Source organism: Carlito syrichta, unplaced genomic scaffold (assembly GCF_000164805.1).
Source record: "Carlito syrichta isolate Samal-C Ts95f unplaced genomic scaffold, Tarsius_syrichta-2.0.1 Scaffold309303, whole genome shotgun sequence".
NCBI lineage: Eukaryota > Metazoa > Chordata > Mammalia > Primates > Tarsiidae > Carlito > Carlito syrichta.
The window spans coordinates 214,851-231,290 of record NW_007253399.1 but is presented as its reverse complement, the minus strand read 5'-3'; the positions used below and the strand labels follow the sequence as shown (position 1 = coordinate 231,290).

The 16,440-nt window shown below is 42.3% G+C and overlaps 1 protein-coding gene across 1 annotated transcript in view; it reads right to left on the bottom strand.

Annotated features, from left to right (window-relative positions):
* The window catches only part of FREM2 (FRAS1 related extracellular matrix protein 2), a 189,801-nt gene extending 177,680 nt beyond the window's left edge, over positions 1-12,121 (bottom strand). The window contains exons 1-2 of the mRNA XM_008067145.1: positions 6,952-12,121; positions 2,053-2,142 (exon numbers count right to left, since the gene is read on the bottom strand). Of these exons, the coding sequence (XP_008065336.1) occupies positions 2,053-2,142; positions 6,952-12,121 (5,260 nt within the window). The remainder of the gene's footprint in view (positions 1-2,052; positions 2,143-6,951) is intronic.
* Positions 12,122-16,440: the final 4,319 nt, after the last annotated feature.

Below are 16,440 nucleotides of genomic sequence, written 5' to 3'. Positions count from 1 at the left end.
AACTCAGTCTCTTCAGCTAAGTCAGTTTCACTTAATATTTTGAAATATGATACAGCATAATGTTTTTCAAAGTTTGACTACAGACCAAAATTTTAAAGTAAACACTACCGTTCCACCCAGCTAAGGAATGTGTAGAATAGTAGAATTGTAGAGAGAAAGCAAAAGAGAGAAAGTGGTGTGTGTGTGTGTGTGTGTGTGTGTGTGTGTGTGTGTGTGTGTGTGTGTGTAAAATGCAAAAAAAAGTACAGGATATCATGTCTTAAGATAGTTGTAACCATTGGATTTGGAACTTTTTTGGTAACTTTAAAGAAAACCATACTTTTTCTATTGAGGTTTATTTAGTCATTTTAAGAGACAAACATTGTTTCTTAAACCAACAATTTAATCCTTTAATTTTATGCACATACTACATAAATTTGGATTACTTCAGGGTCTCGTTCTAAAGTTTACTTAAAATAGAACTTCCCCTTCGAGCAACAATATTCAGTAAGCTGATTATTTTTATGAGTTGGTTTCATTCTTAGAACTTGTTTCGTGCTAGAATTTTATTTGTCAATATGCTGAACACTAAATTTGGTTATCCTAAAAATAAAGGCAGTAGCTTTATCAAGCCTTTAACTTATTGTAGACATCAAGTAGTTAAACCCAAGTTAACACCTTTTTTTTTTGCCTGTGTAGTCATTTTAAAAGTTATGATTGTGTTCTGTTCAGCGATATTTTAAATAAATGCTACATAATGCTTCAAAAAATATAGGTAAGAATGCATTTTTTTTGAGATAGATGATATAATAGTGTGCCATTTTTGAAAAGCATCATAGGGAACAGATGACTGAGTCTGAATTATTTTTCTCCTCCCTTTCTCTTCTCTCTCACATGTGCCCTTATTTACTGTGTCCTGTTTACCCAACACGTGCACTTTTTTGTTTCGCATGAGGGTATGCAAGAACAAAAATATTTTTATGATCATCCTGGAAGTGGCCAGTTTTTCTTCTAGTCTACAGCATTAGGAAGACAAGCAATCAGAAGCTGGAGTGTTAGCGGCAATCAGTTTGGAGGGAACAATGACAATAAGATTGCCCAGGAGACTTAGATCACAAGTCTTATCCCATTCTCTGCAGTATTCTTCAGATTTCGCCATGAAAAATTTTTAGCTAGACTAGGTCACAAATCCTCACAAAGAAAATCATTAGACATCTTAAGATTGGTGAGATAGGCAATCCCTTCGGGTCTCCTCCCACTGTGGGAGTTTTTCTGTCCTCTCAATAAAGCTTTCTTTCTTTCTTTTTTTTTTGAGTTGGAGTCTCACTCTGTCACCCAGACTGGAGTGCAGTGGCTGCTCCCGGCCATCGCAGCCTCGACCTACTGGGCTCCGCCTATCCTTCCGCCTCAGCCTTCTGAGTAGCTGGAATTACATGTGCTACCATGCCCGGCTGACTTTTTGATTTATTGTAGAGATGAGATCTCACTGCCCAGGCGAGTCTCGAACCCGCGGGCTCAGGCAATCCACTCACCTCAGCCTCCCGAAGGCGCAGGATTACAGGCTGAGCCACCAAGCCCAGCTAAAGCTTGCTTTCTCACCAAAAAAAAAAAAAATTGGTGAGACAAAAACAGATATTTACTTAGCAATGATTTCTTGGAGAATGTAACACATCATCCACTAGCATCAGTCCACACAGCACATATACAGGTGGGCACATGGCCATGAGTGGATTCCAACATTTTCTTGATACCTCAAACAAGCAACTTTATGCAGGACGTAATCTGAACAACTAGACAAGGGGATCCTGTTTATACATATCTCTTCCTCTTTAGTGCTTTACAAATCATAAGACAAAGATAACATAACTAGAACACTCATCTGCAGTGTCACAGAGTAGAATTGGGCCAGAGTGAAATTATAAAATTTTCTATAGCAAGTACCAAATTCATTCAGTATACATTCAGGTGAACGTAGAACCACACGATAAAGATTCCTCCTATTATCGTTGTCAAAGAACAGCAAAGAAAACTCCCTCTCCGTGTGGTCACTACCAGGAGGAGTAGAATACTTACCACCATCTTCTACTGCAAAATGGAACATATCACTTGTGGCATTAGCACCTTCTCTTAAGACATAGCATATTTTCATGTCATCAATGTCGGCTAGAAAATAAAAAATAAAATAAAATAAAAAAACAAACACAAGATAATTAATTACTAGAGTAAAATTGATGACCCATTGCTTATGGTAAATTTTACTGGCTATTCCTTGTTCTGTAAACATGTTTAAATTTCCTTCTCCTCCTAAGAGAAACAGTGCTATCTTATTTCTCAGATCTCTAAGCCCCTTGATTTCAGCTGTCCCATAGAAACCTGATCTCTTACGCAGATAAACAGAGTGCAAGAGTTAGGTTATAATAATAGCAAGGTGTTGCCCCTCCCAGGGATATTTGCATGTTCATGCACTAAAGGAGTGACTATCTAAATATGGAATGTTAGGCACCATGACAGGTGGAAAGGAAGATATTTTGAGGCATGGCAGATTTCCTGGCACTCTTGAAATCACATCCTTATCTCCTTGTAGGGGCTGACCTCAGAGAAAAGTCTTTGCCTCAGCATTCTGGTTCACTTTTCTTACCTTTTTTGCTATAGCAAGTTGGTTTTAAGCTCTCCAAAGTTTGAAAGGAAAAATTAAGAAGACATCTTTTAAAAAAAATCATGCACATTGAAATAACTATTGTGACTGAAGTTCAAAGAGAACTTAGAACAAAAAATGCCTAATAAAAATGGAAACCTTTATTCATGGTAGAAACTTCTCCTGCCTCAGAAATGCTCCTTGTGTTGCTTCCTACGCTATTAAACTCACTTGTGTAGATTTTTAAAAATTAATAGGACATAATTTTAAAAATTTATTCATCCATCTGACCAATTTCTCTCCTTCATGATACCCCACAGGCAACATAATTTTTAAAATATCATTCTTCTCTGTGACTCAATAGTTTTGATTTGGGTCAATCAGTGACTTTCTAAGCCTACATAAAATCAACATCACAATTAAAAATAGCTTTGACAATGGTAATATTTACTTGCCTAACATGTGTTCTGTCATTTTTTTTTTTTTTATCTCCCAGAGGCTCATCTACATTCATGCCATGGAGTCCAAAGGTTGATTTATAAGAAAATGATTTTATGAAAGAATAATCTCAAAGGAGGCAATCTATAGTTCTGATTTACAGATATGAAGCATGTGCTCTACCCTGGCCTGTACAGTGATGAAAGGTGACTCACAATCAGGAGCACCTGGGAATGGGATAATCTGAGTTTATAGTTAATGATACCTCCTAATAATAGAGAATCTGAGGTGAAGCAAGTCTGAGATGTCTGGCCTTCTACTTCACTTCTAACTCTACTATAATTTGCTACACTTTCTGTCTAGTGTCATTTTTGTCTTTCTGTATGACTTGGCTGCCTTCCTTGGTAGATTGAAAACTTCTAGGATTCTTATATCTTCAGTTCCCACAATCCTTTGCTTGGGGTCTTATAGCAGTGAAGTCTCAAATGTTTCTTAATTTAAAATAAAAGAGTCGCGTGGTAAGTCACACTTGCCTCGCTACTTTTGCATGTATGATGTTTCCACAGGGATAAGGGGTGAAGTCCTCCCCCATAGCTCTTGCCTATTTACTCTTACAACTCTTAACTTTTATAACCTTCACTTTATCAGCAAGGAATGCAGTGAACTCTGCTGACTACATATCCTTCCAGAGGGATAACGACCTCTGGTCATGTGGAGAAGACCCTTTTCCAATGCTCTTATCCCTTCAATTTTACAAACAAATCTCTACTAGGAGAAAAGAAAAAAAATACTTGTTAAGCACACCCAATAACTGTATAATGTTTTATTAAGCAGAAATATAGCATTTAAGAGATAATTTTACCGAAAAAACATCCCCACTTTAAAACTGATTAAAGAAACTTTTTTTTTTTTTTTTTTTAAGGTACAGAGAACAATGCATGCAATTATATGGTACTCAAGTGGCAAGTTTCCCCTCCAAGTTAGGGCTCATGCTATTAATGAGTTAGAACATACTGAAACCCTTTTGATTTTTCTTGTAATTTGTTAACAATTCATGGTTCAAAAGAGAAGCTTTAAAAAATCTCAAGTAAAGACTTTGAGTATACTCACATACTTATAAAATACTTTATTCTATAAAAGCTCTAAAAATAACATAAACAATTTATATATAATCTCTATTTTTCTTGACACACAAGTATTAAAAAGATAACCTAATAGCCAAAATGTTACTTTCTTTAAGCAAACATCTAAGACATAACTAGGCCTTTTTCTAGTTATTCAACATACTTTAAGTGTATTTGTTTTTAATTCTAAGTTCATTAACATGCCTGGTAACCACACCTGGTTCAAAATCTTTGAGAATCATTCTGCTCTCCTGAAAGTGCTTTATATATTACCCCACACAGGATATCATTATGTATTTATTGTAGTGAAAAAAAAACAAACAAACCAAGGTACCTGACAAATGATTTAGACCTAGGATGGTGGGAGGAGAGGCACACTGGCAAAGAGGTGAAGTTTAATATAACTAAAGTCTCTAATTTGCCTAAATCTACATTCCATATTCAGTTATAGTGAAATTGAATAATTTTTAGAAGTGAATTAATTTTTTTCTTTTTGGGACCATTTAGTCAATCAATTTAGGAATAACTTTCTCTGGCCACCTATGTTAAATGAACTCAATTAAATATATTGAAAATCCATCAAAATATAGTTTAGCTAACCCCTTAATGATGAAGCAATACCAAAAACAAATAAAAAGACTGCATCATCTTCAGTTCTCCTACTGGAATAATAATAATAGCCGCAGTAGATCTCTGATGGAACTTTCTCCATTTTAAAAAATCACTCATCTAATCTTCATAAATAACTGCTATGAATCAAACTCCAGCCTTGACTTGTTCAAATGAGTACTGTGCGATTAAATAGCAAGTTTTTCTAGTCAGTATTTGGGTTTGTATTAGAATTTGATAATTTCCCTTAAAAAGGTAATGCTTTAAAAGCATCATCACTTTGCATAATAAAAGTACTGCTCAACATTTCAAAGACCCTAAAAATCAATCATGGTGACTCAGAGTCAGTGAGTAATAGAACAATGGCCTATAGTGAAATAGCATAATTTTGGGGCTTAGTATTCAAGAAATAGTATTTCAATATTTTGAGCCATTGGACCTGGTCCACGGAAATTAAATCAAATCATTTGCCTGTCTTCATCCAAATAATTTTTAAAAAATATCTCTAAAATCAAATTCCTTTTCCAGATCAAAGAGGTGATTTAAAGTACCACTTTTTATAATCTAATATATTCCATGAAAATAAACCAGTGTAAAGTTGCATGGCATCGCTATGTCCAGAAAGCCTTCACACAAAATTTCCCGCTGGTATGGCATGACACTTGGCACTCTGAGGTTTTCCTGTCCCTGCAGGCCCTAGGATATATTCAGGCTTTCAGCCAAGAATCAGGAGGTTGGAGTGTGGGGCGATTTGCCAGTCTCTAAACAGAGAAGTTTTTCCCTTTAACACTACATTTTACTTCATTCATATTTATTAAAGCGTGTGTCATCTAAGAGTGCAACATAGTTGCAGGAAAATAACACCCCCACTGGGATGCCCTGGGGTCAAACTCCATTTCCACACATAGAGCCACATAGGAAAGATCTAGTTTCCATTCTGAGGTGGTGAGATTTTCATGCAAGCAACCCAAATCCCTTTGTAATGAAAGTCGCACGTTCTAGAGAACAGAGTCCTAACTCCCAAGCCAGCATAGTGAATGGGTTTCTCCCATCCCTCACTGAATAACTGCACAGGTCACTTCCCTTCCTGTCTCAGACTGTGGCCATTCACAAAGGGAATTCAGGTTAAAAAAGCCCTGTTGCCTCAAGAATGCAGGTGCTTGAGGCCACTGGTGTTTGCAACAGGCTCACAATGATGAAATAACCACCTATTTCTACTACTAATCTTGTTTACATATCCTCAAGTTCTTAATAATGAAATGCATGTATGTTGTGATGATGAATGTATTGTTTAATATATCATTAAGTACACTTTCCTTTTTTGTGCATCTTATAGTAGGATGACTTTATGTATATTTGCTATAACTCTAGATAGCTGTTGATCTCTTATATCTTTGGACAAGTGTTTGCCTGAGTCATAAAATATTATTAAAACTTTTTACATCTACAAAGTAGATATGAACAAATCTTCTTTTAGTTACAAAATCCTAACAACCATAACAGTATCAGAACAATGCTCTTAACAATTAATCAAAGCATCATACATTGGAAAGCTTTTTTTGAATAGTAACTGATAATAGTAGCAATGTGAATAACTAGAATTTAGAAAGCACGTCTATCTTTAAGGTGCTAAAATGCTTCGTGAACTATCTGTAGCATACTACACAGAGGATGCGCTCTGCCATAGGTGTGGCACAAGGAGCAGAGTTGGAAAGCCTGCTTCAATTTTAATTCACCAAAGTCTGGCTCCTGCTTTGGCAGCATATCTTGCCTCTGTCAAAATACCATGGACACTCCCTCTAAGAAAAGTCACCATAAAGAAACATATGGCAAGAAAGATATTCTCCCAGGGAAGTAAGTCCTTGTACTCTTCTCCTCTTTTCCTTTCACTTCCCTTCTCTTGACTCTAATTTGATATTCACCTTATAAGTCTTTCAGTGACAGCCATATTCTCCGGAAAAAGGACCTGGAATGTCCTTTGTTATAAAGAAAGAAAAGTAACTAAGCCCAGCAGGTCTGCACTCCAGCCTGGGTGACAAGAGTGAGACTCCAGCTCGAAAGAAAGAAAGAAAGAAAGAAAGAAAGAAAGAAAGAAAGAAAGAAAGAAAGAAAGAAAGAAAGAAAGAAAAAGAAAGAAGGAAAGAAAGAAAGAAAAGTGAAACATACCTTGGGTAAACTGAGTGATGCTGTGGTTGCCTTTGCCCAAGTTGAGGAGATATCCATGTTGAGGGACCTCGGTCACAATAAACTTAAGAGAAAAGTGTAGGCTGTCCCTGTCCTCTACTTTCAATATTTTGCTTGTGATCATGAACCCCAAGTGGCCAGTAGCCAGACTGCGAAGTGTAGAGGCCCCTTTGTTCACTGCAACTTGGGGGACAGTATTATCAACAGCTAAGACCTGAATCTTCATCACTTGGGGTCTCTTTGTTTCAAATACCGTATCAGGAAAAACATAAAAGTCTGTGTGGGTGCCATCAGTCACTGTGAAGGAGAAGCTATCTTCACTTGACTCACTGCCATCATGTTTGTAGCTGATTAAGTTTTCATTCAAGTCTTGCTTGGTAAAAACCATGACAGGCCTGGTACTGTTGAACAGGAGATGACCATGAACAGGCACCTGGGTGACAATGAACTTCAGGAGTTTGTCAGGAGTATCCCTGTCTTCAACAGTGAGTTCAAAGGGAGTAATCAGCTTGTTTTCACTTTCACTGACAACCAGGTTATGGATGGTGACCACAGGCTTTTTGTTGTCCACATCACTAATGGAAATACGGAATGTCCGAAAGACAGGGTTACGTCCATCAGTGACTTGAAACTCAAAACTGTCCATCTTCACCTCATCATCAGCTGTGTGGATGTAGTAGATTTTGTTGCCAGCCAGTTGGAGCTGGGTAAAGGATGTAATGGACACTCCAGGTTGATCTGTGCACTCTAAGTGACCTCGCATGGGAGCCCTGGTGATGGTAAAAACCAAGTTTTCATCGGGACTGTTCAAGTCGCTAGTGCTTAGTAGGTCTGTTGTGAGAGTGACTTTGCCACCTTCCTTTAAGGACACTCCTTTACTTATCACATCAGGGAAGACAATGTCAATGCTCCCAATAGACACATAAAAGTAGCGATCTATGAGGGTATTTATTCCATCAGTCACATCAAATTTAATTAGATCCCTAATGCCCCCTTTCCCAGAATGGACATACTGAATCAAGTTTCTGTCCACTTCATCCTGGGTAAAATTCATGCCCAGTGTGATATTTTCAAAGGCACCTGTAGGTTTTTGTCTCTGTAGTATGCCATGTCCTGGCCCATAACGAATAACATAAACCAAGAACTTGTCTTCTGAGTCTAAATCAGTTGCCATTAACATTTTGTTGTTGATAATTTTGGCTTCCCCAATTTCTATTTCTAGTCCATTATTGATGGCCATTCTTGGGGTCTCATCATCAACAGGGATAACCATAATGAGGACCATCTTTTCCACAGAATGCTTGCCATCTGTTAGTCTAATCATAAAACTGTCTTCTTGGGTCTCAGAGTTATCGTGCTCATAAATGATGCTGGAACTCTCTATGATCTGGTCCAAGGTGAAGCTTTCAACCAAAACTGTGCCATTTATGAGCTGGTTCATGATGTGGCCATGACTAGGGAATTGAGTAACAGTGAAAGTTAAATCATCCGGGGGAATATCAGCATCAGCAGCATTGAGAATGGGTGTATCAATCACCAGGCTCATGCCTTCCATCACCATAAATTCTCTCATAAACATCTCTGGCTGTTCATCATTGGCGGGCATGATTACAATGGGGAAAAGCTGTCTCTCTGAAAAGTTAATGCCATCAGAACAACGAAATACAAATCGGTCTTCCACAGGTTCCACCCCTTTATGGACACTCTGGACATAGTTAATGTGGCCTTGCCTGAGATCTTTCAGAGTAAAGGCACTTACAGCAATCCCTGCTCTTGATTTCTCAGAGCCTGGTGCTGGGGAAATGTTCTCAACATAACCTGAGGTAGGTTGAATAACTATAGTGCACAAGATGTCATCATTCAGGGAATCAGTATCTTCAGCACTTGCATGCACTGAGGTTATAACACTTTTACCACCTTCTGTTACTACAAACTGCTCACCCACAGAAATTTCTGGAGCCTGGTTGTCAACAGGGAGGATGGTCACCCACACAGTAACTCCTTGAATAGAATTGCCACCGATTCTCCATTCTTGAGACATATCTGACAGACTCAGGTTAAAAGAGTCCACTTTGGGCAACAGGCCAATTTCACCACTGGTGTGGGCATAGACAACAGAACCCTCCAAGATGTCCCTTTGGGTAAACTGCTCTACTGGAGCTCCATTGACCAAGATTTCCCCATACAAGGGTGGATCTTCCAAGAGGAAAATCAACATCAGATCATCAGTATCCTCATCAGTTCCCTTAATAACATTGGCAGTGACTTCAGTAGCCCCATTTTCTAAGACATCTAGATAGGATTCCAGAGTGCCAGTAGGAAGGCTCAGCATGGGTGCCCCATCATCCACTGGCCGGACATTCACTCTGAGAGTGATGGGCACCACATGGTGTCTGTCGCTGACCTCCAAGGAGCAGCTATCAGTCAGGGACTCGTCCCCATAATGGGTATAGGAAACTTGGCCCTGTTTTATGTCCTCCAAGTGGAAGAGTCCCCCCACCTGCAGTATCTGTCCGGACACTCGCATGTGGCCGTGTTTGGGTGCTTGCGTGAGAGTGAACGAGATGTGGGCAGCATCAGTGTCTACATCATTCACGTGTAACTCGGTCTCACTCAGGATGTGGTGACCCTTTTCCTGAATAGTGAAGCCGGTATTGAGGATCTCGGGGGGTTGGTTGTCCATGGGCTGCAAGTACAGGGTGAAGGTGCCTGGAGCCACATTCCCAGCTCGGTCTTCCACCTGGAATTGGAACTGGGCCACTCGAGTGGCCACACCCAGCTCTTGACCCGGTGGTCTGTAAGCAATTTTATGGTGGTTGATTTGGGCTTGAGTAAAATGGGTTACCACAATGGAGGGGTTGTCTGTCAGGACCAAGGTGCCCAGTGGGGCTGGTGAATGGTTTTCATCTGTGTCCATGGGGGGCTGAGTCACTGTGTAACGCAGTTCTCGGTCATCTGTATCCAGATCAGTGTAGCGCAGCCACTTCTTCCTCAGTGGTGTCAGCTGGGATTCCTGCACCACCATACGAAGGGGACAGCCGCTGCCCAGTTCTGGAGGGAGGCGATCCACAGGATGGATACGTATCACAAATCTCTGTAGCCTGGACTGATTAGGGGGGTCATGGTTATCTTGGACTCTAAATGTGAACTGGTCCGTGACTGGCCCCGGACTATGGGGCCCAGAGTGCCTGTAGAACAGCCTCCCGCTGGTTATGTCCTGCTGCTGCCACTCTGTGACTGTTCGCTCATAGAATGCCCCCTGCTTTCTCCAAAGGCTCCTGAGAAACTCCTGCTCCTCATGGGGAGGGTGACTTTGGCGGAGAAGCAGTTGCCCTGTAGTCGAGAAGGGTGACTCAACCACAAAAAGTAGCAGAGAGTCATCTGAATCCATGTCAGTTGCACTCAGAGCAAGAGGTGGGATGGGCACTGTTTCTCCTTCTGCCAGCGTCAGCCCTGTGTTGGCATTGAGGACAGGAGGCTGGTCGTCCACGGGCACTAAAGTGATGGGGAACAGAAACTGTACCTGGTGCCTGCCTCCTCCATCCACCATGCGGAGCACCAGGTTATCGCTCAGCGAGCCATCTTTGTCATCATGCTGGTAGATGACCTGGCCAGCCATCAGCTGGGCCACTGAAAACGTCTTGGGAGCAGAGCTGTGGCTGGAAGCCCCCAGGATGACAAGGTGACCATGCCGGAGCCCAGCTACCACCTCCAGTCTCACTGCTTCTAGGTCATCCTCATCACTGATGAGTAAGTTTTGTGGACCACTGCTTGCAGGGCCTGTGAGGGGTCGAGACTGGCCTTCGTAGAGAATAAGGCCAGTGTTTCGGGTGACCACCGGAGCCAGTGTGTTCATGGGCTTCACCACGACCATGAAGGCAAAAGGGTCTGAGGCTGCTCCTTCTGGGTCCACTACCTCCAGCTCCAGCTCAAAGAGACGCTCCTGATCTGAGTCTTCTGAGGGAGGCTGGTAGGCAATCTTCAGGAGGCGCAGATCCTGCTGAGTGAAGGAGGAGAGGGGCAGGCTGCGATCATCAGTGCTCACCAAGTAGCCCTGGCCAGGCTGGAAGGCAGAGGTGAGGTTGAAGATCAGCAGGTCAGGGGGGGACTCAGCATCCTCAGCCGCCAGCATGTCTGGGGTCAGGGCAGTCAGTACAAACTGGTCCACCTCCATCATCATCATGGCCACAAAACTGGGCTTGGGCGCGGTGTTCTCGGCTCCACCTCGGATCCTCACCAGCACCTGGAAGTGCTCTCGTTTTAAAGCTGGGCTGCCCACAGGGGCGCCTCGCGAACGCAGCTCTACCACCATGGGCACCCAGTCCCTGTTCGGCGAGCGGCTGGGGGCTGTGTGGCGGTAGCGCACGCTCAGCTCCTGGAACGCTTTGCAGTCCATCAGGAGAGGCTCCGGGGCACCTCCGTCTCCGCCTCCTCCAGGGACCTGGGGGTAGTGGAGAAGTTCTCCATAGCGAGGCAGGGCGCCCAAGCCCGACAGGATGCCCACGCGGCACTCCTCCGTTTCGGGCTGATAGGCGAACTCCAGGCTCCGCGCGTCCAAGGCATTGCTGGTCCCCAGGAGTTCTTCCACCACCAGGGGCAAGTTCCGAGTCACCACCTCTAGCTGGGTGAAGACCACCTCCACCTCCAACACCAGTGGCAGTACCACCGCCCCTCCGGGCGCGTCGTAGCGCAGCTGCAGCCGGACCCGGTCCCGCGACGGGCTGCGCGCGCCCAGGTGCGAGTAGCTCACCTCCCCGGGGCCGAAGTCGCACGGGAAGCGCTTGGGACTCAGGCGGCCGGGGCGTTGAGCCAGCGCGTCGTTATCTAGCACCGACACCGCGCAGCGGTCCCCTGGCTGCACCTGCAACACCAGGTCGTGCAGCGGATCCAGCCAGACTTCACGGCCGAATGGTACCCGGAGTCCGCGGTTTGCCACCACGACGGCCTCCTCGGCAGGAACTCCTGCAGCCCCCGCGAGACCCGAGGACAGCAAAGCCCGGCCGGGAGCAGCGGGCTGTGCCGGGACGCGGCTTACCAGTGACAGGAGAAGCAGCAGCAGCAGTAGCCGGAGTGAGGGCGGAGGTAGTGGCTGAAAGCTGGTAGAGGCGCCTGCCCCGCGCGAGGCGACCCTGGGGACCCCGGCTGCGTGCATGGTCCAGGTGCTGGCGCTCGGACCGGTCAGCCTTAACGCGTGCAAAGGAAGACCCCGGCAGGCAACAAGAGACACCTCCGGAAAGTGCCGAGAACTCCGCACCCTGCCCGCGGGGTCCTCCTGTCGCCAGGGCTGGGCCAGAAGGATGGGAATGTCGAGCGGCGCCGTCCCGGCTGGAGCCGCAGCGTAGGAGGCTAAGCCCTCCCGGCCCGTCCCGCTCCGCCGCTCGCGACTCAGTCGCGCGGAGAACTGAGTTCCTCCGCCCCTTGCTTCCCAGGTCCCGGACCCGGGGCTTTGAGGGAAATCCCTCCCCTTACACCCCCTTACTCCAGTCCTCCCAGGAAGCCAATCGTTGGTCCTGGGAGGAGGCGCGAGCTGAGGGTTGGGCAGTAATTTCTGCCAATCAGCTCTTAGAAGCCAAGGCGGGGAAACCGGAGAGGGGAGGAGATAGAGGCGCGACAGGTTGTCTTGGAAGTGAGGGAAGAGGTGACCCGGGACTGCCCATCCATGCTCATTCATGCCTCACTGTGGGTGCTAAACCCTGAGACTCCCACAGAGGGGTCGGAACGTGAGGCTGTGCTGAATTCACTTCATCTGCCCGCCATCGAAGGGTACCCATTTTATATGCCCCCCTACCCTCCGTACTCATTCAACGAGATCCTGCGCAAGGGCATGGCCGTTTCTCAGGGAAACTTGCAAACCCGCGAGCTGTTGGGCGTAGTGCAGCTTGAGTTTGAAGCAAAACCCAGAGCAATTGGAGAACAAACTCTGGGGGCATATTTGCAAAAGAACCACAGCAATGAAAAGCCGAAGTTAGAGCAGGTTGCACACCCCATGTCCTCCCTTTCCCCTCTCCCCCTTTGCCTTCTCCTCGTAAATTGCAATGGGTCCTCGGATTGGTGAGTTTTTCACAAGCCCCTCCTTTGCAACCAAAGTTCACAGAGTAAAAGGGGAAAAAAGGGGGTGGGATTTGGAATGCGCGAGAAATGCAGCCTGATCAGAATCGCTACTCTTGCACCAAAGAGTAAATTCTAGGGAATGTAGCCCCAGGCTCTCCCAAAGCCGGCGCTGTTAGGGTAGCTGTCATTAGGGACGTTCCTGTTCTCTTCGCCGTAATTAGACCAAGCACAAACTAAACCCGCTTGTCAGCATCACGTTTCTTCGCATGCCCAGAGAATTGATAAATATCTGGAGGGCAAACTAAATAGTTTGGATCCCATTTCAGTCAGCAGTTTTCTAAGGCAGAGCTTGGGCTCTTCCTGCCCCCTTGTGTTTGTCTGGTTTCAGTAGTGTGTAGTTTCCCTTTCTAGAAAGTTTTCTATCACTCCCCCAATTCCCCTTCTCCCCAAAGACCCCTCATCACTAAAACCCAATCAGTTTCAGACTGGTTCCATGAGTAGTCTTGCTTATCATGGTCAAAATGTTTTTTATTGGGGGTAATGTTCTTTCTTTCTCCAATAATACAAATCTGATTATTTACAGGAATATATAATGGGAGTAAGAGTCATGTCTTTGAGTCCTTTTTCTGCTCAAAGATATTTTGAATCTGGAAAAGAGAAATGTAAGAAACTGTGCAGGCCCTTTTAAAGTTCAGTCTAATTTTAAGATGGAAGAAGCATATGTGGGTTATTTCAGTAAAAATGCCTATTCTTTTAATGCTTTGTTGTTTTAGCTTGAGATTCTCCAGCCTGGAAGTTTGATTGCCACCTGACACAGTCACAGCTATTTTCCAGACTACAGCACAAACTCTGTACTTAAGTATGGCTGGGAGATATAGATTCTGCTCCAGGAAACCCACTGGACATTTCTATCTCTGGGAGTAAAGATAGAAAGTTTTGAAATCTTTCAAAAAGAAGCAAGGGATCAATTTAAGAGCTACTCATCCAAGCAAGCAAGCAAACAAACAAGTAACATTTAATTAATTGAATATTAATTGAGATTTTTCTGTGTGCTCTGCACTGTTTGGGGAGCTTCGAACACCCACTTAACAATTGTTGGATACATTTCACAATTTATTATAAAATGAGCCTTCAGGAATGTAGAAGGGATGTGGCCCATACTTTGAATACATGAGAAAATCCCAGTCCAACTCTTTGTCAATTTCTGATTTGGTTTGCATTACTATTTTGTAATTTATTATGATTATTTATTTTTGCACACAGAATTCAAATTGCTGAGACCTGAGGGGAAATTCTATTTCCTGTTGACAAGTAAAACAAACAGGAAGATGACAAATGAAATAGAAAATCAGTTTCAAAGTAAGGTCTGTTTATTTTAAATTCTGGTTATATGTTCTTACTGCAAAAACGTCAACTTGAATCAAAGCGGCCCTTACTCAGGCCTTGTGACCCTGGGTAAATTCTGACCAGAACCAGACTAACAACCTGACCCCTGGTGATTCTTAGTGGCTCCAGGCTTTTCCTTTCTTTCTTTTAAAGTCCAACTCTGTTTGCCTTGCAAGCAATGATAAGATCAGCATTTGAAGTATGGTAATATGCCTGAAAGGCAGAGTTCAATATTTTGTTTCATGGTTAAAAAAAAAAAAAAAAGCAGACCACATGTATTTTTTGAGTAGCCTAAGGAAATCAATAAATGATCATCTTTTTTTTTTTTACTTTTTAATTTAGTCTGCCTTGACTGAAGTGATGAAATGATTCTTTAGAAATTTTGTTTGGTAGATGTCTCAGTTATTTGTTTCTATAAATCAGATAGAAGGTAACACATACTATTATTTGCCTAAATATATTTTGCATTGATGATCATTGATAAAACAGTGAAATAATACATTTTTATCTGAGAGCAAATAAATATTATTAATGATGATTATCTTTATTTAGTATTATAGCTTGATGTTAAAAGATCTCTATGCTTAAATTAGCAAGAAAAAAATTATTTCATGGTGAAAATTCTTGATATCATAAGGGATAAAATAAGTTAGCAAGTGTGTACTTAAAAAAAAAAAACCCCTGAGTTTAACTCATCTGTTCTTACTTTCATAAGCCTTTTAACACTCACTTTACATAATATGGGCAATGTATGCTTTAATATACAGTCTTAAATGTGTTTGCAGTTTGAAAATCACACAAAAATGTCTCCTTATATCAATTTTGAAGTTAAAATTATTGATCTTTAAAACTGAAATGATTTCTGGCCTAAAGTTAAGTATCAGATAACTTGTTTCCTATATTAAAGGAAGTAATGTGATAAGTTTAAGATTTAGGCAAGATGTTCAGGTGGAAATTTGATAGAAGCTCTGGGACTGGAGGGCAGACTGAAGCTAAACAGACATCTAGTTAAATTTTGAAAATTATTGCTTTCATTATAGAGTTTATGTCATTTTTCTCCTGGATCATAAGATTCTAGTGGAGGAGACTGGTTCATTGGTACTTTAATAATACTTCCAGATGAGTGAGTAAAGTTTCATGTGAAGCATTTTTACTAGTTCTTAACAGATTGTTATTCTTCAATAGCTTCAAAATTATGGCTTGCCTTTGAACACTAATTTGACTGACTTTAGAGCAGCACTGAGGGCTGAGGACAAACAGCCATAGCTGTAAAATCAGTTTTTGTAGACAAATTCTCTTTTATTTCTAATATACTGGTGCCATAAGATCACATGTATGGATGATCTGCCATTTTGCCTCCTCATGTTCTTTGGCCATAGGCTCTAGGTCTCATTCTTGCCAGAAAGACTGGCAATCAAAAATGTATCACTGCTACTAGGTCAGAAAATGCAGAACTCAAAGTCATGCCCCTTGCCAATGGATCAATTGTTCCTTCCCAAAATATACAGAACATAAATTTGTATTTCTTGACACAGGCAGCTAAAATACAACATCTCTAAGGAAGTTTTTAGCCAAAAATAAAATGAAATAAAAAGTCAGCAGTATAAAACTAAATCAAACTCATTGTAAAGATAGGTGAATTTGCAGGATGGATTATTGTTGAGTGATGCACCGTGATTCCATAAACACCTAGACTTTCCAGACAAAGCTATGTTCAGAAGAGTGTCTATATGGGTAAGAAGAAAGAATATTGGACTAGAAGCCAGAAAAGCTGTTTTGAAACTGGCTTTCCTATTTGCTTGCTTAGAACTCAAAACAAATCACTGCATTCATCTCTAAAAATGTAATTGAGGAGGTATTAATTTATATACAAATACAAAATATATATGTATTATGTACAGGTATACACAAAGGTAGAAATGAAGAGAAATAGTCATTGTTTTCAAATACCTCTCCCTCTCTCTCTCTCTCTCTCTCTATATATATATATATACATACACGCACATATATAATATATACATATATAATGTACAT